The sequence below is a fragment of the Oryctolagus cuniculus genome, chromosome 4 (genome assembly GCF_051225735.1).
Source record: "Oryctolagus cuniculus isolate XC-2025 breed Fujian yellow rabbit chromosome 4, ASM5122573v1, whole genome shotgun sequence".
In the NCBI taxonomy this organism is placed as follows: Eukaryota; Metazoa; Chordata; class Mammalia; order Lagomorpha; family Leporidae; genus Oryctolagus; species Oryctolagus cuniculus.
The window spans coordinates 3,099,086-3,122,189 of NC_142870.1; the positions used below are offsets into that span (position 1 = coordinate 3,099,086).

The 23,104-nt window shown below is 63.6% G+C and overlaps 1 protein-coding gene across 4 annotated transcripts; it reads left to right on the forward strand.

The window, feature by feature from the left end:
* The first annotated feature begins 919 nt into the window (after positions 1-919).
* RSPH1 (radial spoke head component 1) lies at positions 920-22,445 on the forward strand. 4 transcript variants are annotated; one of them, XM_051831503.3, is made up of 10 exons: positions 923-1,057; positions 2,260-2,422; positions 4,575-4,688; positions 4,771-4,876; positions 10,674-10,764; positions 11,245-11,380; positions 13,405-13,476; positions 19,184-19,343; positions 19,818-19,952; positions 22,302-22,445. In XM_051831503.3, the coding sequence occupies exons 2-10, from the start codon at positions 2,369-2,371 to the stop codon at positions 22,352-22,354; spliced, it is 921 nt and encodes a 306-aa protein (XP_051687463.1). In that variant the 5' UTR covers positions 923-1,057; positions 2,260-2,368; the 3' UTR covers positions 22,355-22,445. The 4 variants fall into 4 exon arrangements, with proteins under 4 accessions (XP_089186631.1, XP_051687463.1, XP_089186630.1 ...); XM_089330504.1 differs by having other exon boundaries at positions 927-1,057; positions 2,211-2,422; XM_051831504.3 differs by having other exon boundaries at positions 927-1,057; positions 2,211-2,422; positions 19,187-19,343.
* Positions 22,446-23,104: the final 659 nt, after the last annotated feature.

Below are 23,104 nucleotides of genomic sequence, written 5' to 3' on the forward strand. Positions count from 1 at the left end.
CGGGAGCGGGAGCGGGCGGAGAGGCCCCGTGGCTGCCGCCCTCGGCCACGTCGACCTCAGAAGCTGAATTTCCCACGTGCGCTTCCATGTGCGGGAAACCACACCTGGACGTGAGCCTGCCGGGTGGCCGGGTCCCTGCCACTCACGTGGGGGCTTTGGGTGGAGCTCTTGGCTCCTGGCAGGCACTCAGGGACGGAGCCAGTGGACACCTGCTCTCCCCCTCTCTCTCCCCGTCTTTCTGCGTCTCTCTCTGTCTCTCTCTCTCTCTCTCTCTCTTCCCGAACTCTGTGTGTCTCTGACTCTGCTTAAAAAAAAAAAAAAAAAAAAAAAAAAAAAGCGCTGGGAAACCCAGAACTACAAGTTGGGCCGTCGGACTTGAGGGAAGAAATGTTTTTTGCCAAACAATGGTGACTTTAAGACCCGTTTACCGCCTTTTAAATCGATTTTTTTTAAAGACTACTTAGACTAAAGGAGCAGCTGGTTGGGCTGTCACTGCTGACCAGGTTCCGGTCCAAAAGCCTCAGAAGCCTGCACGCTGTGTAGACTCCGGGTGAAAGTTGTTGGTGTAATTCGCAAAAACGCGTGAGGGAATGGATACACAAGTGGGCAACTGTGAGAGCAGGTGTTTAAACAGCCGTGGGGCACAGCCTACGGCCGCCCGCCCAGGAAGGCGTCCGTTCCCCTGGTCACCAGCCCAGGAAGCCGGCCTGCATTCCGCCAGAAATCCAGGGCGCCATCGACCTCCTGGCACTCAGAGTCTCCAGGACTCGGCTCGTCTGTTCCCATTTCCAAGTGAGGCGCAGAGGCCAGCACCAGTCCCCTGATGGTCACATGCGGGGCCCGGCTTCGGGGTGGCCAGCGGTGTGCTGGGTGCCTGTGGTCATGGAGACAAAGCGGGCGGGGCACACTTCACGGCCCACACCCTGCGTGTGGCAGGCGTGCTGGTCGGTCAGTCTAGGAACTCGCCGCTCCGAATGACATTCTGCTGCCTTCAGATCCTTAAAACAGGCACCTGGGAGAGAGGACAGCTGGGTAGATGAACAGAGACAGGTGACAGGTAGGTAGCAGACGGCCGGCTAGACGTGAGACAGGACCGGGCAGAAGCCCCCAGCTCCGGCGGGCCCTCGCTGGGCCTGGGCTCCTGCACTCCCTGGCCGTCCTCGGGGAACGGGTGTGAATTGGACGGGCAGATGGGGGATGTGTGTCTGTCCGCAGCTCCAGGCCGGCTGGGGGACACGGAGGCCAGGGGCTGGAGGCCGAGCGCCCAGGGCGAAGGCGGAGTGGACGCAGCCCCAGGACATGGGGACACGGGGGAGGGCCACACCCCGGGGAGGTGGAGTGGGACGGCCCGCGTTCCAGGGGGTGTGTCCGTGTGTGAGCGCGTGGCATGTGCACGCGTGCACAATACCTACATGCGTGTGCGACAGCTGGCGTGTACTAGTGTGAGGCCATGCGCCTGTCATGCACGCGAACACACATGTACGTGCGTGCGCGTACGCGAGGGCGCGCGCCGGCGGCCGGGAGCGGGGGCGACACCTGCCGCGACGAGGACTAAAGATCGCGGCGAACCCGGAAGAGCCGGGAGCCGGTAAGGGCGCTGAGGAGCCCAGGGGCCGAGGGCCGGGCGCGGAGGGGCAGCGCCAGGTCCCAGAGCCCGGCCGGGGGGTTCCGGGGGCCGTGACGCGGCGTCCGCGCGAAGCAGCCCGACGGCCACCGGGGACGCGGCCCGCCTAGGCCCCGCCTCCACCGCCTTCCCGGGCGGCGATTGGCCGAGGCGCCCTTCCCGTTGCCATGACAGCACGCGAGGGCCTCCTGCGGCTCCTGTCCGGGTCTCCCTTCTCGCCCGCCTGTCCTCCATCCCCGACGGCGATTGGCTGAGGCCACTTCTCGTTGCTATGATACTACGCGATGCCTGGCAGAGGCTCCGCCCCTCGCCTCCCGCCACGCCCTCATGCCTGCCCCTCCCCCCCGCCTCGTCCTTGGCGGCGATTGGCTGAGGGGTCTTACCCGTTGCTATGAAAGCACGCGAAGGCCTCCAGTACTTCCTCCCCTGTCTCTCGCCACGCCCTCTTGCCCGCCTCCCATCTATTTCACGACGGGGATTGGCTGAGGCTCCCTTCCCGTTGTATGACAGTACGCGAAGCCTACCAGTGGCTCCTCGTCTCGTACCGCCACGCCCTCTTGCCCGCCCCCCACCTCTTCCTCGGCAGTGATTGGCTGAGGGGCTGCCCGTGGCTGCTCCAGGCGCTCTCCTCCTAGCATCCCGGACCTGCGCGAGACCCGGCTGGCCCCGTCTCCATGGCGACAGCCGACGCGGCGGCGGGAGTGGCCGGTGCCTATCTGCAGGGATCGGAGCTGGGCCGAGGCCATGTCGGACCTGGGCTCGGAAGAGCTAGAGGAAGAGAGAGAGAACGATCTTGGGGTGAGGGTCACCCCGAGCCGCAGTCCCGGAGAGCCGGGGTGTCCAGGCGGGGGCCGGGGTGTCCAGGCGGGCCCCCGCATCGGCACCCGGCGGGTGTGGCGTGGGCTCAGAGCGCACCGCAGCATCCCGCCCCCTGCGAGCCCGCCCTGCAGACCCAGCGCCCCGCCCGGCCGGCCGGAAGCCCCCACGAGCCCGGAGCTCGCACCCCCACCGGGCTTCCCCGCGATGTGCGCGGCCCGGCTGCCTCCCTGGCCTCTGCCCTGGGCCTCCCACCGAGGGGTAGCTTTCCTGGGCCCACAGATTAGGTCCAGATCACACGGGGGTCCCTTGGAAGGATTTCTCCGCTCCAGCAGGTGCCTGGCGTGGTGGTGGTGGGGGTTCTCCCGACGGGCGGGGGCCTTCTGTGCCCTGTGCTACCTTGAATCAAGTCTGCAGGTTCTGGGTTAGACGGTGCTAGAAAGGGCAAGAATGGCACAGGTGTTTGTTAATCAAGTGTTTTTCAAGTGATTTGCCTATTTATTTGAAAGGTAGAGTGACAGAGAGAGGGAGAGAGGGAGCGAACGAGCTTCCGTCCACTGGTTCACTCCAGATGCCTGGAACAGCCAGGACTGGGCCAGGCTGAAGTCAGGAGCCAGGAGCTCCATCTGGGTCTCCCACGTGGGTGGCAGATCCACCCCAGGCACTCCCAGTGCCGGCCTCCCAAGCAGTGACCTAACCTGCCCGAGTCTGACGTTTGTAATATCGGTGTCTGTGTTTGTGTTGTAATAAATCCAGACATGTCCAATTCCATTCACCTTAAAAAAAATTCCATTTTTTAAAAAAAATTTTTTATTATTTGAAAGGCAGAGTTACAGAGAGAGGGAGACACACAGATTGAGAGAGAGAGAGAGAGGTCTTTCATCTGCTGTTTCACTCCCCAGATGGCCATGATGGCTGGGGCTGGCCCAGGCTGTAGCCAGGGGCCAGGAGCTTCCTCCGGGTCTCCCACGTGGGTGCAGGGGCCCAAGCACTCGGGCCGTCTTCTGCTGCTTTCCCAGGTGCATGAGCAGGGAGCTGGACGGGGAGTGCAGCAGCCGGGACTCGAAGCTGGTGCCCACCTGGGATGCCGGCACTGCAGGCGGCTTTACCCACTACACCACAGCACCAGCCCCCACTTTATTATTTATTATACGTGCTCTATACTGAGGCCAAGTGCAAAGGAATGTTTATTTTATGAAAGACAGGAAAATTAGGGACCTGGGGAGCTTGTGTTATATTTTTTATTGATTTACTTTTAAATTTACTGAGTATTGCTGAGAGTATTTGAACCCTAAGTCTTGATTGGCAGTTTAAAAATAAGATGAATTTTAGCTGGCACTTGGACAGTGGGCTAAGCCTCCACCTAAGGCGTCCCATCTGGGCGCTGGTTTGAGTCCCGGCTGCTCCACTTCCAATCCTGCTCTCTGCTATGGCCTGGCCTGGGAAAGCAGTGGAAGATGGGCCAAGTGCTTGGGCCCCTGCACCCACGTGGGAGACCGGGAAGAAGCTCCTGGCTCCTGGCTTCAGATGGACACAGCTCCGGCCGTTGTGGCCAATTGGGGAGTGAACCAGCGGATGAAAGACCTATCCCCACCTCCTGCTCCCCGCCGTCTGAAATTCTACCTCTCAAATAAATAAATAAATAAATAAGATCTTTAAGGCAAAAATAAGGTAAACTAAACCAAGCCAGTGCACACCGGAGCACCCCTCCCCCAGGACCCCTCCCCCTGTCGTCTGAGTTTCCTTGGTGGGGGCAAAGGCCTCTTCAGGCCACAGATAAGGGAGGGCGCCTTGGGGGAGACTCAGGTATTTGCCCTTGGTCCGGTAGCACTGGGGGGAGCCAGGAAGAGGTGCGTGCAGGGCAGGTGTGTGCAGGGCGGGGCCGTCCCACCCCCAGGTTTCGCAATTCGGTCAATCTGCTTCCGGTATAAAGGGTTCTCAGAGGGTCACAAGTGCAGCTGTCCGGGGAGGGGGCGTCCCCCGTGCCCCCATGCACCCACACGCGAGTCGGTTCCCCTCCCGGGCCGACTGAGCGTGGCGCCCAGGATCGGGAGGGTTTCCCCAGCACCGTGTCCACGGAACTCGTGGCACTGGACGGGCGGGAGCCGCAGCTCTCTCCACTTCTCTCCCCCAGGAGTACGAGGGGGAGCGGAACGAGGCAGGCGAGCGGCACGGGCACGGGAAAGCGAGGCTGCCCAACGGCGACGTTTACGAAGGGAGCTATGAGTTCGGGAAAAGACACGGCCAGGTCAGAACCAGCGGCGGCGTCCCATTGCCGTCAGCACAGGTGGAATCGGGAGTGACGGGGCCCTCCGACGGCTGTGTTTCAGGGCGTCTACAAGTTTAAAAACGGAGCTCGGTACATCGGAGAGTACGTGAAGAACAAGAAGCATGGCCAGGGCACCTTCATCTACCCGGACGGCTCGCGGTACGAAGGTAGAGCAGAGCCCGCGCCCGGTCTCCCTTCCCTGCCTCCACTCACCTGCGAGGCACAGCGGGCTCAGGTCCTCTACGTTGGTCAGTCGTCCAGGGCTCAGGTCCCCCATGTCTGAGAGTGGCCCGGGGCTCAGGTTCTCTATGTCGGTCAGTCCTCCAGGGCTCAGGTCCCCCACGTCCGTCAGTCATCCAGGACTCAGGTCCCCCACGTCCGTCCGTCCTCCAGGGCTCAGGGCCCCCACGTCCGTCAGTCCTCCAGGGCTCAGGTCCCCCACGTCCGTCAGTCGTCCAGGGCTCAGGTCCTCTACGTCGGTCAGTCGTCCAGGGGTCAGGTCCCCCATGTCCGTCAGTCATCCAGGGCTCAGGTCCTCCACGTCCGTCAGTCGTCCAGGGCTCAGGTCCTCTACGTCGGTCAGTTGTCCATGGGTCAGGTTCCCCATGTCTGTCAGTCGTCCAGGGCTCAGGTCCCCCACGTCCATCAGTCATCCAGGGCTCAGGTCCTCTAGGTCGGTCCAGGAATGTGGTCACGGGGTTGCTATGGAAACCAGAGAGCCTTGCTTGCAGTTAATTCAGGAAATCCGGTCCCTGTGGCCAGCTTGGGGGTGGGCCTTGCTCCAGGAGCAGGAAATGAAAGGCAGGTGTCTGTCATCATGGCTCCGCCTCCCCGTTCTGTGTTTCTTCCAGCCCTTCTTCTGAGGGCGGGGTGTTTCCTTGGTGGCCTCTGCCTTGTGAGCCGGGCTTTGCCTATCTCAGCCGCAGTCCCCCGCCCCGAGCCAGCGTCTCCGGAGCTCCTTGTCCGAGCCTCACCGCTGCCCCTGTACCACTGCCACGTGGCGTGACTCGCACCCACACCTGGGCTCGTGCTCCCCAGGCCCTGTTCACTTATTTGAAAGGCACAGTGACACACAGAGATCTCCCATCCACCGGTTCACTCCCCCAGTGGCTGCAGCGGCCAGGGCTGGGCCAGGCGGAAGCCAGGAGCCGGGAGCGTCATCCAGGTCTTCCACGTGGGGGCAGGGTCTCAAGGACTGGAGCCACCATCTGCTGCCTCCTAGCACACTAGTGGGGAGCTGGGTCGGAAGCGGAGCGGCTGGGACGGGAAGTGTCACGGGAGTGTGTATCTGGATTGCCAATCCCCGTCCGTCTCATTCCCGTCACGGGAAACTGGCAGGATTCACGCTCCCCTGGGGTCTGTGTGCCTGCGGAGCGGGTGCAGGAGCTGCGATTCGTAGCCGTGCTGGACAGAGTGGGTCCCCTGGGGACCAAGGCTGGAGATGGGGTCTGGATTGGGAGGCAGGTTTGTGGGCGCTCTGTGGAGACCCAGCTGTGCACAGAGACACGACCATCAGAGCTCAGGGCCCCCGGGTTCTCACGGAGCAGCCCCCGCCCCAGCGCGCGAGGCTGCAGAGTGGGCTGAGCACGCCCACCCTCGGGGCCCTCCCAGCAGCAGCTCCTCCTGCAGGCTGGCTCCCTGTGAGTGACGTTCCGTCCCCCCGGGAAGCTCCAAGGATTTCCGGAGCTCTGTGCTAGGGACAGTGTGTCGGAGCCGCACTAACGCACACGGTCGCCTGGAAACAGTCGGGATGGCTTGCAGCCCCACAGGGGACAGGTGCAGCACCTGCCTCGGGAGCCCTCCTCCCACCGCAGCCCAGGAAAGCGCCTCATTCCTCCGACGGTGATGGAAACCGGACTCAGGGGCTGCGTGCGGTATAACCTCAGGTCCGTAAGTCAGTCATCTTTCAACCACAGGCTGGTGACCCCCACCAAGGGCCCACGTGTCCCACGAGGTGGCCCAGGAGGGAGCAGGAGCTCCAGTGGGCAGGGTGGGGGCCGCTGGGAGGTGAGGCCACCGGAGGCAGGAGGCTGGAAGCCCGGTGTTGGGGGCAGGTGGGGCCACCCGTGCAGATTTGGAAGCTTGGGGGTGGGTGGGGGCACCTGAGGGTCTCAGGCTGGGAAGGCAGAGAGGGTGTGGCTCTCTGACGCTGGTCTTGCTGCCCGCCCACCAGAACTCATCCAAGGTCCACAATGAGCCGGCGCCGCGGCTCACTAGGCTAATCCTCCGCCTTGCGGCGCTGGCATACCAGGTTCTAGTCCCGGTCGGGACGCTGGATTCTGTCCCGGTTGCCCCTCTTCCAGGCCAGCCCTCTGCTGTGGCCAGGGAGTGCAGTGGAGGATGGCCCAGGTGCTTGGGCCCTGCACCCCATGGGAGACCAGGAGAAGCACCTGGCTCCTGCCTTCGGATCAGCGCGGTGCACCGGCCATTGGAGGGTGAACCAACGGCAAAGGAAGACCTTTCTCTCTGTTTCTCTCTCTCACTGTCCACTCTGCCTGTCCACAATGAGACTTGGGAGGGAGGGCGACGCGAGGCAGTGCGGAGCCGGCTCCTCTGGGAGGAAACGCGACGCTCTGCTGGGGCTCCCCGGGGTGTGCAGACCCAGGCCTATGGCGAGTGCGGGGTGGGGGTGGGGACGCCCCGTACCGGCTCAGAGCGGTTTCCCCACCAACCTTGGTTCCTCTCTTCTGAGTTTGGCTGCCCTGGCAGAGGGGGCCATCTTGGCGAGATCACACTGACTAGCCTGGGGGGGGGGACGGGGGTGTTTAGCCCCCAGGGGGCCGGGCCCGGGGGGCCCCATCTGTCTTGGCACTGATGGCAGAGCTTTGTAAGGGACACAGTGCCCCTCCCAGGGGAAAACCCAGAGGGCAGCCAGCGTGGGGGGTTACTCAAGAGAGAAATGCAGCTGCTAAGATGACATCAGAGGCGAAAGACTTTTTTTAAAAAGTGCAAATTTCAAGCCACGGTGACACAGTTCCCACATGCTGTTCACGGCGGGGCAGGGTCTGTCTTGCGCTGGGTTTTCCATGGTGGCTCCGTGGTCTGCGGGCGGAGCAGGGCTGGAAAAACCCTGACTCCCCGACGGGAAATCGAGCGACTTTTTGCAACTGAATTTTTCAGTTTCTGAAATTTTTCTGTAAATCCGCGGCAGGTTTTTCCAGTCCCGCTGCCCCTGAGAGCAGAGGGGCGTGGCAATGCGGTCGTGGTCTCCTGCTGGGAGGAGCCCAGTGGCCAGGTCGCCACTGTCTGAAGCCAGCTGGCCGCGGTGCCCAAAGCCCCACCCTGTGGGCAGGGAGCTGGCTGTGGTGGGGAAGAAGTGCTGGGGCTGCTGGCCATCCGGCAGTCACCGCAGACACATCCTCGGGGCAGGGCAGGGGGCACTCTGCCTGTCCCCCCACTCTGCCTGTCCCCCCACTCTGCCTGTCCCCCCACTCTGCTTGTCCTCACACTGTACTTGTCCCCCACTGTCCCTGTCCCCCCACTGTCCCTGTCCCCCCACTCTGCCTGTCCCCCCACTCTGACTGTACCCCCACTGTCCCTGTCCCCCCACTCTGCTTGTCCCCCCACTGTCCCTGTCCCCACACTGTCCCAGAGGCCCAAGGCTGTTTTGCTGAATCCTCTGTCTTCTGGGGTGCTCCCCCTGCCCCCCCTGCTGTCCCTGCCCCCTGCCCCCACTGCTGTCCCTGTCCCCTGCTGTCCCTGTCCCCTGCTGTCCCTGTCCCCTGCCGTCCCTCTCCCCTGCTGTCCCTCTCTCCTGCTGTCCCTCTCCCCTGCCGTCCCTCTCCCCTGCTGTCCCTGTCCCCTGCCGTCCCTCTCCCCTGCTGTCCCTCTCTCCTGCTGTCCCCGTCCCCTGCCGTCCCTGTCCCCCTGCTGTCCCTGTCCCCTGCTGTCCCTGTCCCCCAGGCCGTCATGGAACCTGGTCCTCTTCCTCAGATGCTGCCACCCTCCCCCACCCCGGATGCTCCCTGAGCTTGGACCCGGCCCTGGGAATCAGTGGGGCGCTCTCTGCCGCCGGCCCCTCCCCTGCTGAGGGTGCCCAGTCCACCGCGCCCTCCCCAGCCCAGTGACGGCTCCCCGGCTCCCCGAGCTGTTGGCCCAGCCGCCTCCCAGAGAGCCCAGGAAATGGTGGCGTGGCTCGGGGGACGGGACCTGCTTTTGCCGCACGTATTGCTTCGATCGTTGGCCTTTTCCCGGCAGAGCGAGCGCTGCGCATCTGCCTGGGGAAGAGGCTCTCCCCCGGAAGCCTGGAGCGTCAGGAAGGAGCGGCTGTGGGGGTGCATTTTCGTTAGCCATGAGAAATCAAAGTAAATAACTTTTCACAACCCCCCGGACACTACAGAACCCAGGAAGGTGCCGCGTCTGCAAGAAGGCAGCTCGACTTTCCACCTCTGTGGACGCTGCTGGCTCCTTGAAGGCCTGCACGCGAGCACGGCTTTGAGGCCCTTTCTTAGACCAGGACACTGACTTGTTTTCACCCTTGGATCAACGAATCAAGCAAATTAGGTTTTGTTTCAATTCTCGGTCTAGAAGAGTGTCGTTCATGTCAGCGACTAGTCACGGCTGGCGTCGTGTGAGTGTTCAAGAAAGCTGTCTGTCAGGGAAGCCCTGTCCGTCTCCCTCCCAGGTGGCTGTAAGCTGGGAGGAGCCCCGGCTCTCCTGGCTCAGGGACTCTTGGTGAACGCCTTTAGCTGGCGACACCCGTTTGCCGTGGAGTCGCCCTGGCTTTACAACACTTGTGAATCTCAGTGTTTCCTTGCACACCTGCCTGAAAGGAGCAGGTGGCCGGTGTGGCCGGGTGGACAGCGCCGCCCAGGCGAGGGACAAGGCCGCGCAGGGTGCGGGGCCGGGTGGACAGGGCCGCCCAGGCGAGGGACAAGGCCACGCAGGGCGCGGGCCCGGGTGGACAGGGCCGCCTAGGCGAGGGACAAGGCCATGCAGGGGGCGGGGCCGGGTGGACAGGGCCGCCCAGGCGAGGGACAAGGCCACGCAGGGTGGGGCCGGGTGGACAGGGCCGCCCAGGCGAGGGACAAGGCCGCGCAGGGCGCGGGGCCGGGTGGACAGGGCCGCCCAGGCGAGGGACAAGGCGCAGGGCGCGGGGCCGGGTGGACAGGGCCGCCCAGGCGAGGGAAAAGGCCACGCAGGGCGCGGGGCCGGGTGGACAGGGCCGCCCAGGCGAGGGACAAGGCCGCGCAGGGGGCGGGGCCGGGTGGTGTGGCTCGGCCAGCAGGTGAGGGGAGCCAGGCAGCTGGGTGGGAGCCAGAGTGTGGTGCTGGCAGACGGTGGGACTGGCCAGGTTTTCTGTTGCTCTAACAAGGCCCTGGAGGAGCAACTTGGGAGGGAATGAGGGGCCCTCGAGTTCGGAGTTCGGAGGGTCACAGTCCAGGCTCGGCCTGGAGCCTCCTGGAGCTGGCGATGACAGGGTGCGGGGGAGGGAGTGCCCCCCGCGAGCTGGCGGGCAGAGGGGACGCGCCCTGCCTGGCGGAGACAACCAGCCCCTGGCAGGGACTTCCCCACCCTTCACGGCCTAAAGACCTCCCCCTGCCCACCCCGGGACATCTGAGCTGTCACCAGGTCAGGTCCCTGCCGCGCAACCCCGGTCACCGCTGACCCTGCACACAGACTTTGGGGACCTTGGGAATCCCCCCAACTCTTAAGGAGCCGCGCGGTTGCTGCTGGGCCACTGAGCAGCCACGGGGTGAATGCAGTGTTGGGGTCATCGGGGAGAGGCCTGTCGCCCTGGCTGAGGTCAGCCGTGGGCCCTGGTCTGCACAGGTGGCTTCTCCATCCTCGCTGAGCCCTCCCCTGTCAGCCTGCCAAATGGCTCGGCCAGGCCAGGTCGCCTGGCGCAAGACGATGGAGCACGGGGGGAAGTGGGAGGAGCCGCGGGCAGAGCTCTGTGGGGCTCGGTGCCAGGCCCTCCCGGCCACTGCCCCTCACCTGGGCCTGCCCTGTGTCACCCTCCAGGGGAGTGGGCCGACGACCAGAGGCACGGCCACGGCGTGTACTATTACGTCAACAACGACACCTACACCGGAGAGTGGTTCGCTCACCAAAGGTGCACTGGGGGTCTTCCGTCTTGCGGGGATGTCTCTGGGCCGTTTCACTCCCTAAGAAATGTCTCTCGTCACAACAAAGCCCCTCAGCGGCTCTGCCGGCTCCAGGCTTTCCACGGGGGCCAGGGCAGCTCGCGGTGGGAAGCCTGGCTGGCCAGGTGCAGCTTCAGCAGCGGCCGTCTCCCCCGGAACACGTGGAGCCTTCAGCCGCGAGCCCCCGGGGGTGGGGAGCACCGAGGGGCTGTCTGGGGGATGGGAGCACGGCTCTCGGGGTCTCTGCCTCCTCCCGGGGAAGGCAGGAGGCGGCTGCCCCTGGTGATGCTGACCTCTGCGTCCCCTTACTGTCCCTGAGCCCCCTTAGTCATGCACCTGCCCCCTGCTGGGCCACCCTGGGCCACCCTCACGTCCACAGTGCGGGTGACAACCTGGGGGGCTTCCCCCGAGGCTGGGACAGACTGCCCTGTGCCCCTTGTTGTGACCAGGCACGGGCAAGGCACCTATTTCTACGCGGAGACGGGCAGTAAGTACGTCGGTACCTGGGTGAATGGACAGCAGGAGGGCGCGGCCGAGCTCATCCACCTGAACCACAGGTACCAGGGCAAGTTCCTGAACAAAAACGTAAGTCGCTGGGAAACCAGCTTGCGGCGTGGTGGGCGGGGCCTCCTCCCGGGGGGTGTGGATGGAGAGCGCTGAACGCCGGCTGCCTGCAGCTGGGGGCACGCGGCCTCTCACACCCACGCGGGGTGGGGAGGGCTGGGGGAGACGCGCAGCCCCTCCTCTGCCTCAGCGCAAAGCCCTGGGGTCTTTGGCATTGTCCTGTGGGATGGGGGTGTTCTTTCTACGTGCACCAGCAGAGAACCGCTTCCTGCCGGGGAGAGGAAGACCCCCAGCTCCCCCCGCCCCGCAGGGACGTCAGGGCTGCCCTGAGCACCCTGCCTGGGCCGGGGGCTTCCGGTGCCCGGTGCCCACCGATGCCCGCTGGTGTCTGGAGGACCCCTTTGTGGGCAGGACCCTCTGGGATTCAGAGAAGCCCCGTGTGACTCGGGGGCTCTCACGCCGGGTGGGGCGTCCCGGGAGGAGGAGTGTGTGGAGCCGCGACAGCGTCAGAAGTTGGTGTCGGCAATGGTGACCAAGCCGCCCGCTGCCGCTGCCTCCCCGGCTCCAGGGGGTCTCCTTGCACACACCCCGTGGGCGTCACGTGCACACGTGTCCTGTGCAGACGGCTGACCGGGGCATGGCTTGGGGGTTTGATTTCTTGAGTGGATTGCACCGTGTCGGGACACGAAAGTCTGCACAGAGCTACACCTCCCGTCACCCTGTGTGTTTGTGAGGGTTAAATGTGTAGGAGGCCTTTGGTTTGGACCGAGCTCCTGCACCAGGTCCAGCTGGGGCCACACGCGCTAAAGATCCCATCACCGACCTGGAAGTGAGCTGTGTCGGGCCTTCCAGGGGGCCTGGGAGAGAGGCACGAGGCCAGCGGTCACCTCCACGTTATCCCTCACAGGGGGAGGGCCTCCGAAGTGACCTCCACTCCGTGTCCTCGGGTTCTGTTGTCCTCAGCCCCCTCCGTGCCCCTCCCACCCCGTGCACCTGAACGCTCCCGCGTTACAGACGCATCGCCCGGTTCTGGGGTGAGCTGACGGCCACTGAAGACCGGTGCATTGAATAGGTTGTGGTTTGGCCGTCTGACAGGAGCGTTTGTGAGGTTAAGGGATGGAGTTGCTGGCACACGGTGCTGGCGTCTTGAGCCACACTGGCGCTGCCCTGGCAGACGGCTCAGCCTCTCGCCCGCTGGTCTGCGCCTCTTGGCCGCGAAGTGGCCTCAGCGCCAACGATGACCAGCCAATAACTTTTGTTGTTTGTCCTTCAAATCTGCTGGGAGTGACTGTCCCGCCCCCCTCCCAGGGTGCCTCTCCCTGACCGTTGGTGAGGTCAGTCTTTTCCCCACATTTTTACTGCTGGCTTCTAGCTCCTGGGGGAGTGTTTGGCTGACAAACACAAGTTGCACTAACTGGAGCCGTGGGATGGCAGCTAGCGGCGTACAGATGAGAAGTGTGCAGACAGGCGCCGGTGGCTGGGACAGCGCCACACTCCATACAGGAGTCATTGCAAGCCCTGAGGGATGTGGGGCAGGGAGTCGGGGAAGAACCAGAGTCTGTGCTCCCGCTACAGACCGCGGAACTTTCCAGAAGATGCAGATGTTTGAATATGGCCAGGAAGAGTCCATGTGGTCCATGTGGACGTTTGTTAGCTTAGGAGTGAGGAATTCTAGAGCGATAAGGGAAAGCAGTGGTGTGGCTGCGTAAGAATTTCCCTTCATGGGTTCACCTGTGTGAGGGCTCTAGGGGGTGAATAGCACGGAGCTCTGCACGGACGGCTGTGGTGCACGGACGGCTGTGGTGCACGGACGGCTGTGGTGCATGGATGGCTGTGGTGCACAGACAGCTGTGGTGCACGGACGGCTGTGGTGCACGGACGGCTGTGGTGCACGGACGGCTGTGGTGCAGGAACGGCTGTGTGCACGGACGGCTGTGGTGCAGGAACGGCTGTGTGCACGGACGGCTGTGCGTGGCCCGGGAGGCGAGCTGGGGCGGGTGGGGCGGGCGGCACTGCGGCAGCCTCTGCCTTCTCTTCGCCTGCAGCCCGTGGGCCCTGGGAAGTTTGTGTTTGACATCGGGTGTGAGCAGCACGGAGAGTACCGCCTGACAGACGTGGTAAGTGCAGGACACACGTGGGAAGTGCGGGGCACACATGGTAAGTGTGGGATACACGTGGGAAGTGCGGAACACGCGTGGTAAGTGCGGGACACACGTGGGACGTGTGGGACACACGTGGGAAGTGTGGGACACCGAGCTCTTCCTCTCCGATCCTCGGCCAAGGAGCTGCCAACCATGCTGACCTCGCGAGCCCAGCCCACCCCCGGGAAATCTCATGTCCGTGCACAGTCAAGTTGCCAGAAGCAAATGGCGTCACTTCACATTATTATTATTATCGAAGTTTATTTATAGATTTGAAAGGCAGAATTGCAGAGAGACGAGGTGCAGGCAGAGAGAGAGAGAGAGACAGCCACAAGCGTGCAAGCTTCCATCTGCTGGTTCACTCCCCAAATGGCTGCAACGGCCAGGGATGGGCCAGGCCAGAGCCAGGAGCCTGGAGCTCCATCCGGGTCTCCCACACGGGCACAGGGGCCCAAGCACTTGGGCATCTTCTGCTGCTTTCCCAGCTCATTAGCAGGGAGCTGGATCGGAAGCGGAGCAGCCGGGACTCGTACCGGAGCCCATGTGGGATGCTGGCACTGCGGCACTGGCTTAAGTCATTTTGCCACAGTGCTGGTCCCCATTTTTTTCACTTTACCATGGCCATCTAGACCTGGCTTTTGTGGCCAGGAAGCAGCCCGTCCTGAGCCAGGGAGTTCTGGACAGGGTTAGGTCCCGGAATCCGTGGCCGTGTCACCAGCGTGTCTGGCGACAGTCAGGGTGCCGGGTGAGTGACTTGCACCTGTGAAAACGCGAGGACGAGACCTGCACTGACCTTCCCTGGCTCGTAGCATCGGGCGACTGATGCAGGCATTCGAGACGTCCAAGTGCAGGCGTGTTCACGGGGAGGTGGGGAGGGGGTTCTGTGCGTGTCTTCTGGGTCCTGTCGCTGCTAACGTCGGGCTGATGTCTGCCTTCAGTTAGATTTCCTTGCTTCTAGTTTTTTAAAGATTTATTTATTTATTTGAAAGAGTTACAGAGAGAGAGAGACAGAGAGAGAGAGAGAGAGAGAGAGAGAGAGGTCTTCCATCCGATGGTTCACTCCCCAACTGGCCACAATGGCCAGAGCGGCGCTGATCCAAAGCCAGGAGCCAGGAGCTTCTTCCAGGTCTCCCATGTGGGTGCAGGGGCCCAAGGACCTGGGCCATCCTCCACTGCTTTCCCAGGCCACAGCAGAGAGCTGGATCGGAAGAGGAGCAGCTGGGACTTGAACCAGCGGATGCCGGCATTGCAGGTGGCAGCTTCACCAGCTATGCCACAGCACCAGCCCTTGCTCCGAGCTTCGAGCCTTGGGCTTCTTTGTTTACTTGCGATCCCTGGAAGGAGCTTTGCATTTTAAGAGGGAGCCGCACGGGCAGAGCAGGGTCTGAAAGTGACTGGAGCGCTTGATTTCGTTGCCTGCAACGAGACACCCCCAACCCCCCCACCCCAGCCTGAGCACGGCTTCTTCCTGAAGCCCGGATGCCGCAGCCTGGGTTTCAGGCGGCTTCCCGTAAGCCACCTGCCCCTAACAGAGCACGGAGGAGCGTGACGTAGCCTCGACCACGCGGCCCACGCTCGCCGCGTTCATGTCTGCCCATGCGGCCACCCGCCGTGAGCTGGCCTCGCTGTGCGATGTACGACTGTGGCGGTGACGGGTCTGGGGCTCTCCCTGGACTCCTCCTCGTGTGGGGAGGCCCCTCCCGGTGCCCGGGGCAGACCCCATTGTCCCTGCCACCCCTGGGGGGTGCATCTGGCCTGCCATCCTGCGGAGCAGTTCTTGTGCCTGGTGGGGAGACAGACGGCAGGGCTCACCTGTGCTGTGTGTGCTGAGCCTCTGCTGGGGAAACTGGAGAAGGCGGCGTTTCAGGGTGGGGGGAGTGGAAAGTGCAGGAGTACATGGGAGGGGGCGACGCTGATGGGGAGCTGGTGCCCTGCTGTCTCAGACACCCGGGCAGGGAAAGGCCCTGCGTTCAAACAGGCCCTGGAGACCGCGGGGGATCAGGCAGTTGATCACGCCTGCGGGCTCAGCGGGACCCATTTCCCGAGAGCCGAGCCACACTCAAGTGTCTCCCGCTGTTTCTCGGTTCATCAGCATCGCACCCTGGCCGTCACGGCCCTGCTGGGCTCAAATCGCAGCCCGCGTGACGCAGGACCACACTCCAGTGTTTGTCAGAGACGGGGCAGATTCGCAGGGCAGACTGCTGGCTGGAGTTCCGGAAGCAGCGCCTGGGGCACCGTCCCTCCCTGGCCGAGGTGACTGGCACAGCTGCCTCTGGGCTAACGGGGAGCGGCGCTGTCCACGGCTGCTGCTGGGGGAGGGGCTTTCGTCCTCTGTCTCCGGTCACGGCCGCGTTTCCTCCGCACTGCCGCGGTGCAGGAAAGCACCCAGACGCCAGGCCGCTCCTGTCCCCTGGGCGTGCGTGGGCTGTGCTGCCTGAGAGACGCCCCCCCCCCCCCGTAAGGGGATGCACGCCCTCCAGAGCAGGGGCTGGCGGACCACGGCCACCGCCAAACCTGGCTCTCCACCTGCTTAAATTAACTTGATGCACACAACCATACATGTACACTGACACACACACACATGGAGACACACACGCAGACTTGCACAGAGCCCGCTTGCACTCACACACACGCACAGAAATGCACACTCACACAGACATACATGCACACATACGTGTGCGCAGGGCTCACCCATGGACATGCACACTCACACCCACACCCATGCAGAGTCAGCGTGGAGTCACGTGTGTCAAGCGCTAACAGAAGCGAGGAAACGCAGCTGGGAGTTGTGAGCTCATGCGTGTTGGCCTGATGACAAGAACTGTGCAAAGCCCACCCAGCCTCAGCCAGGAAACTTCTGCGCCCAGCAGTCCCTGGGCTGACGCCGCCCTCGTCACTGGCCCTCGTGGCTGGGACGCTGTCTGGAGGCACCGTGTGCGACCTCGGAGGGCCCGCGCTTCCCCCCCCAGCCACGCCCCCAGGCTCCTTTGGCCACGCCCAGCATGTGCTCCGGAGTCCGTCCCATGTCTGGGAGTCTCCTTCGTTTGTTAGCGAGGTCACGCGGGCACACGTCACGAAGCCGGCCACTTGTAAGTACTGAATGACTTAGTGTGGCTCAGCCGTCAGCGCCGCGCAGCTCTGAGCCTGGCTCGCTCCCCGGACAGAAACCCCGCAGCAGCCCCGGCTGCCCTCTCCCGGTGCCATCGCCTTACCCGGCTTGCCCGCCCCAGATTCTGCCTACGGCCGGCATGGCGCCGCCTCCGCGCTCCTGTGTCCGGCTTGCTGCACTAAGCGTGTGTCCCGAGTTCATCCGTGTGCGGCCGTGCCGGCAGCGCCTTCTTCACGTGGCTGAGTGATGCTCCGTTGTGTGGCTGGACCACGCTTTGCTCATCCGTCCTCCTCCCGGTGGACACTGGGGTGGCTTCCACCTTTAAGCTACTGCAGTGAACACGTGTGTGTGTGCATGCATGCACGTGTGTGTCTTGCTTTTTTATTCTTTTTCAAAGCTTATCTATTTGAAATGCAGAGAGAGAGACTTTCCCATCAGCTGGTTCACTCCCCAAATGCCTGCAGCAGCTGAGGCTGAGCCGGCTGCAGCCACGAGCCAGGAGCTCCATCCAGGGTCCATCGGGGGCCCCGGACCAGGGCCGCCACCTGTTGCCTGCCGGGTGCATTAGCAGGAAGCTGGATTGGAGGTGTGGAGTAGCCGGGACACTGACAAGGCGTCAGACATGGCATGGGGGTGTTCCAGGTGGCAGCTTAACCTGGGCTACAGAGAGTGGCCGTCTGCTTTGAAGTCTCTGGGGCGCGTGCCTGGGTGTGGACGGCTGGGTCACGTGACCGGCCATTCTGCGCGGTCACCTTCTCTGCAGTGGCTGCACGGTTCTACGCCCCGCCCTCCCTCAACTCCACCTCGGGCTGTGCGGGAGCGTCCACTCTGGTTTCTGTAAATAAAGCTTTATTGGCACTCAGCCCTGCTGAGCGACGCCCTCTGGCGGCCAAGTGTAGGGCAGTGGACGGGAGCCTGTGCTGAGGCTGGCCCCAGGGCACTGCTGTCCCACGCGTGTGCTGCGGCCGTCAGTGAAATGTGAACTCACTCCAGTGGGTTGTGAGCAGCACTGCAAAAACCAAACAAAAAACGAATTCGGCGGCAGCAGCCCTGCAGTGGGCCTGGTCCCGGAGACGAACGGTGAGCTCGCTCCAGGTTTGTGGGTGTCTCGCGCCGGACGTGGGCTGGGAACTGCCTTCCCTCCACGGCGGTGGGCTTGGGGCGACCGCACCGTCCCCTGCTTGGGCCGCCTGCGCTCCTGAGCCCGAGCTGGCCCTCTGCGGCGGTTAAGTACTAAGCCATCTTACTGGTAACCACTCGACAGACAGAAGCCAGTCCATTGCAGCTCCCTGGCCTGGTCCCTTCTCGGCAATGTCGGCTGCTTTCACCTCTCCGTGATATATGACATGTGAGAGCCGCTCTGTGGGCGGCTCCGGCAGGCAGAGTCAAGGTGTGGGCCAGCTGCTTGGCCCCAGGCCGCACTCCCAGGCGGCTGATGGCCGTCTCCCCTGTGCCACTGTGTCTCTGGGTCCAGATCCCTGCTCTGTGGGTGAACCACAGCCGTTTTGGACTGGGCCCCTCTTCTTAACTTCATTTGAACTTGGCTGTGAGCCCTGGCCTGAGCTTAGGGGTCCAGCATGCGTTCGTTTCTGTGGGGTGGGTGACACGGTTCAGCTCCCAGCCCCGAGGCAGCTGTGCCAGGACGCTGAGGCGGGCACACAGGGGCCCTGGGGCCCATTGCGACCTGGGACACGACCCCACAGCCTCTCAAGGTCTCTCCCGTGGAATGAATGACCCTTGACCTCAGCTAGACCTGGCAGTGGGTGTAACTGGGCGGACAGGCTGTGGGAGCTGGGGCCGCAGCTTCCCCGGGGGAGGGCGCCTGTCGGGTTCTGGCAGATCTGCTGGTTCGTGGTGGGGGCAGAGGCTGCTCTGCCAGCGCCCCCTGCACTCTGATAAACTCACAAATGCTGGAGCCCCACCCCGGACCGCCAAGCCAGAGCCCCTGCAGTCGGGCGGGGCCCCCTGGGGGTTCCGGGAGGCTGGGGGGGGGCGACACCTGCCGTGTTCTGTCCTGGGTGCTGTCACTACGTCACAGAGAAGCTTCCACAGGTGCAGGGAATTGTGGGAGTCGCCAAACCAAGAGGCAGGAAGATGTGCTGGCCGTGGTGGACGCGCGTGGACGCGCGTGGACGTCGTCATCGTGGTCCACGCTCAGGGCCAGGCGCTGCTCTGCCCGACCTGGCGTCCATCGCCCTGCACCCCGGAGCCTCACGGATCGAACCCTTTAGAGCTTTCTAGAACTTTCTTAACCCGAGGTTGTCTTGCTGTTTGTTTAACTAAACGTGGAGCCGGGAAACAAAGGCCGCTTAGCCTGGGCCCCTCCTTGATGGCTGCCGACAGTGCAGAGCCCGTGAGCCTCGCTGCTGGCTCCTGCTCTCACCCTGGCCCCCGGGGGAGCTGTTTGCAACCGTCAGGGATTCTGGGAGGAGCCGGCTGACGTCCGAACCCTGAGCGGTGCGGGGCAAAGGCTCAGACGCACTGCGGGACCCGTGCTGTTCGTCCCTTCACTTCTGATACTGCAGAGCAAGGCTGCACAGACGGCGTTAAGTTCTCGCTTCTGCTTTGGCCCAGGAGAGAGGAGAAGAGGAGGAGGAGGAGGAGGCTTTGGTAGCGGTCGTCCCGAAATGGAAAGCCACCAAGATCACGGAACTGGCCCTGTGGACGCCGACGCTCCCCAAGGAGCAGGCCCCGTCGGAGGGACCTGGCCAGGAGGAGACCCCGCGGACCGAGGGTGCGGAGCTGCTGCGGGTGATCGACTCCCTCTTCTCCGGCTGGTGGAGGGTGGAGGTGGGGCCGGGGAGCCTTTGGGACCAAACACCCCCAGCGAGGGAGAGGAGGCGGACGGAGCACACAGGGAGACGTGAGCGGGAGGGGGCCCTTCCGCCCCTCGCCCGGGGCAGAGCCTGGCTGTGGGCGTGACCCCGGCTGTGACGAGAAGGACCGGGCAGCCCTTCTCCACGGCGGCCACACGGCGGGGGGGGGGTGGTCCCGTGCTCTGCCACGCCGGAAAGCCGGCTCGGGTGCCTGTGGCCAGCTCCTGCTCGGGTCTCGGCCCCTGGTGGTGACGCCTGTGTGATACGTGTGTGCCCAGGAGGCGGGGGCAGGCGCTGGCCAGGCCAGGGGAGGCCGCCGCCCCCCGCACCCCGACACGGTCGTTCCCTGCGTTCCCCCGCCCTCAGCCCTCGCGTCCTCTGTCGCCCCCCAGGCATCGGCGAGGACACGGAGGAGAGCCAGGGCCTCCTGGAGGGGTTCGAGGGCGAGATGGAGATGCGGCCGGGGGACGAGGACGCCGACGTGTTCAGGGACGACAACCGGGAGTTCGGCTACGACGTGGACCAGGGTGAGGACACGCCCCCCGCAGCGCCGGGAGCCCCTGTGGGGAGGTCACCCCGGCCCAGGGCCTCCGGCAAGCCTTGCCGGGTGCCGCCCTCAGCCGCGGTGGCGCTCACGTCCGCTCCCACGGGGGGCCGCCCGCTGGAGAAGTGGACGCGTGGTTTTGTCCCGTGACCTTTACCCTGCAGAGTCACAGGTGTACAGCCCAGGCCCCCCCCGCGTTGGGGGTAGCGCTGAGTCCAGGCACCTCGGTCAGAGCTGAGGGCAAATCCGCACCCATGGGCTGGCCGAGACGGAAGCTTCCAGGCTTGTGCACGGCCAGAGAGCCTGGAGGATCTTCTCCCCGTGTCTCCCGTCCGATGGAGGCTGCTCCTTGTTGTAGGGGGAAGGTCACCTGGGAAGGGCTTGGGGCTGGGGGTCACCTGCTCCCCTCCCCCCAAGTCTCAGCCCCCGGATCCAGGGCCCCCCCTGACTGAGTGGAAACCTGGCTTGGGAGTCGGTGGCCAGGACGGTGCGTCCTGCTTCTGTCCCATTCGTGTAAGGTGGGCGACAAGGGTGCCTGCAGGCCCCAGGCCCACAGGGGAGCCCAGGAGCCGGCGCAGCGTCCAGGGCCTCGCTCAGCTGCTCTGCAGACCCGTGGGCGGCCCGGGAGATGCTGGGTTTGACCTCAGGGTGTGCAGGGGCGAGGCACGGCCCACCCCAGAATCTGTGAAGTCACCACGGCCCGTGGCCCTGCCGGGAAGGAGTCTCAAGATGGGGGGGGGGCGCTGAGGGGACCGGGATGGGTGAGACCAGGAAGGAGACCCCGCGCCCCAGGGTGTGTGGGGGTGAGGATGACAGCCCCGCCCTGGCCCTTTCTTGCTGCGATTTGATCCTGGGCGCCGTGGGGAAAGGCCCTGTGGGAGCCCTAGGGGGCGCCATTCAGGCCTGGCTTCCCCAGTTTCTCTGGGGCCCCGGGGAGGATGGGCTGGGATATGTGCATAGAGAAGGGAGGGGACCCAAGTGAGGGCGAGAGTCCCTGGTCCTGAGCTGATGCCATCTGGGGCCAGCCAGCCCCTGCCACTGCAGCTTCCCGACACCGCCCCGGTCAGAGAGTGTCGCCGTCACCCAGCCATGGCCCACAGGGACACCAGCAGTGTGGGAGACTTGAGGGCCAGGGAGGGGGGTGCTCCTCATATCGTCCCCGCTGGGGACACAAACACCCCACAGGGCACAGGGCAGCCCCACAGCAGGGGTTCCCCAGCCCCAGGGTCCCCAGGGCCTCCCACGAAACCTGAGCAAGGAAGAAGTGGGCTTGGAGGCAAAGCGTCCCATGCAAACATAGAAACAGGAAATGTGCTCATCACAGCCCCCACATTACACCCGAGAGCCCCCTGCGGTTTCTCTTTTAAAATATATATTTGTTTGTTTGAAAGAGAGGGGTGCAAAGAGAGAGGGAGAAAGACAGAGAAAGAGGGACAAGGAGAGAACCCCACTGGCTCATGCCCCTGTGTGCACAGCAGCCAGGGCTGGGCCAGGCTGAAGCCAGGAGCCCGACTCCCTCGGGGTCTCCCATGGCGGGGGCAGGGACCCTTGGGAAGCTGGACTGGGGTGGGGGTGGGACTTGATCCCACGCACTCTGATGTGGGACTTGAGTGTCCCCAGCGGTGGCGTCGCCCACTGAGCCACAACACCTGCCCCACGCCCGGGGTTTCTCCTCCAACACAGCCGGCAGTGGGCGCTGCAGACTTCACCTGCACGGTACAGTGCGAGGGCCAAGACAACGCGCTGCCCACGAAGCTGCCTGCTTTGGGTGCTGTGTGCAGGCACGAGAGAGTTCCTGACGCGGCGTGAAGGCCCGTGCCCTAGCATCGCCTCCGAATGTGCCTTTTTTCCTTGTTAATTTTTATTGATTTATTTGAAAGTCAGAGTTACAGAGAGAGAGAGAGAGAGAGGGAGGGAGAGAGAGAGAGGGGTCTTCCATCTGCTGGTTCACTCCCCAAATGGCCGGGAGCTTCTTCCAGGTCTCCCATGTGGGTGCAGGGGCCCAAGCACTTGGGCATCTTCCACTGCTTTCCCAGGCGCATTAGCAGGGAGCTGGTTTGGAAGTGGAGCAGCCGGGACTCGGACTGGTGCCTACATGGGGTGCCGGCGCCGCAGGCCGCAGCCTTACCCCCTGCGCCACAGCCCTTTTGCCTGCTGACTGTAGCACCCAAAGGCACCCTGGAGAAGTCTGAATGAGAGAAAATGTAGCACTCCGTTGCTGCCGATAAACGATTAATCATTACAGCGTCCTTGTTGCAAAGGAGCTGTTAGTGAACCAAGACTTTCAGAACCAAGTGACCCCGGGCAGCTCATGCTCGGCTTTTCTCCACAGCCAACGCCAGCTTCGAAGAAGAGGAGGGCAGGCAGTCGGACCTGCAGGAGTGAGGGGCGCGGGCGGGGCCTGCTCGCTCACGTCGCCTGTCGCCTGTCGCTTGTGAGGCTGGTTTGCAGTCGCAAATAAACTCCCTTATCCTTGGTTTCGCTTCTCGTTCTGTGGACTAAAGGTCGCCGGATTGTTTTGCCACTGTTTCTTTTATTTATTTTTAAATTCTGTTTATTTACTTGAGAGGTAGAGTTACAGACAGAGACAGAGAGAGGAAGAAACAGGTCTTCCATCCACTGGTTCACTCCCCCAAAGGCGGCAATGGCCGGAGCTGTGCTGATCCGAAGCCAGGAGCCAGGAGCTTCTTCCAGGTCTCCCATGTGGGTGCAGGGGCCCAAGGACTAGGGCATCTTCTACTGCTTTCCCAGGCCACAGCAGAGAGCGGGATCGGAAGTGGAGCAGCCGGGACTGGAACTGGTGCCCATATGGGATGCCGGCCCTGCAGGTGGCGGCTTTACCCGCTGCACCACAGCGCTGCCCCACTGCTGTTTCTCAGTGGAGTTTCTTCCAGGGTAAAGACAGCCACATCTGTGCCGGCACGGGCGCCGGTGTGGACGCGGACTTCTCTCCCCTCCTTCCTTCGAGAGAGCTAGGAAAGCCCCAGAAACTAAGGATTGGTGTGTGCAACTCTGGGAAAACACGGCCTCATAAGAAGCCAGCAGCCACAGGGGACCGTGTGCCCGGCAAGCACACCCCCCAGCCTCTCTTGTTCCCTGAGGCGCTGGCTGAGGGTGTAAAACTCTTGTCCCCAT

What these genes read in the sequence shown, in the direction of transcription:
- RSPH1 (XM_051831503.3), top strand. Translation starts at nt 2,369, where the DNA reads ATGTCGGACCTGGGCTCGGAAGAGCTAGAGGAAGAGAGAGAGAACGAT. An exon ending in AGAGAGAGAACGATCTTGGG is followed by an intron (nt 2,423 to 4,574) that starts GTGAGGGTCACC and finishes TCTCTCCCCCAG; the next exon opens with GAGTACGAGGGGGAGCGGAA. An exon ending in GGAGACCCCGCGGACCGAGG is followed by an intron (nt 19,344 to 19,817) that starts GTGCGGAGCTGC and finishes GTCGCCCCCCAG; the next exon opens with GCATCGGCGAGGACACGGAG.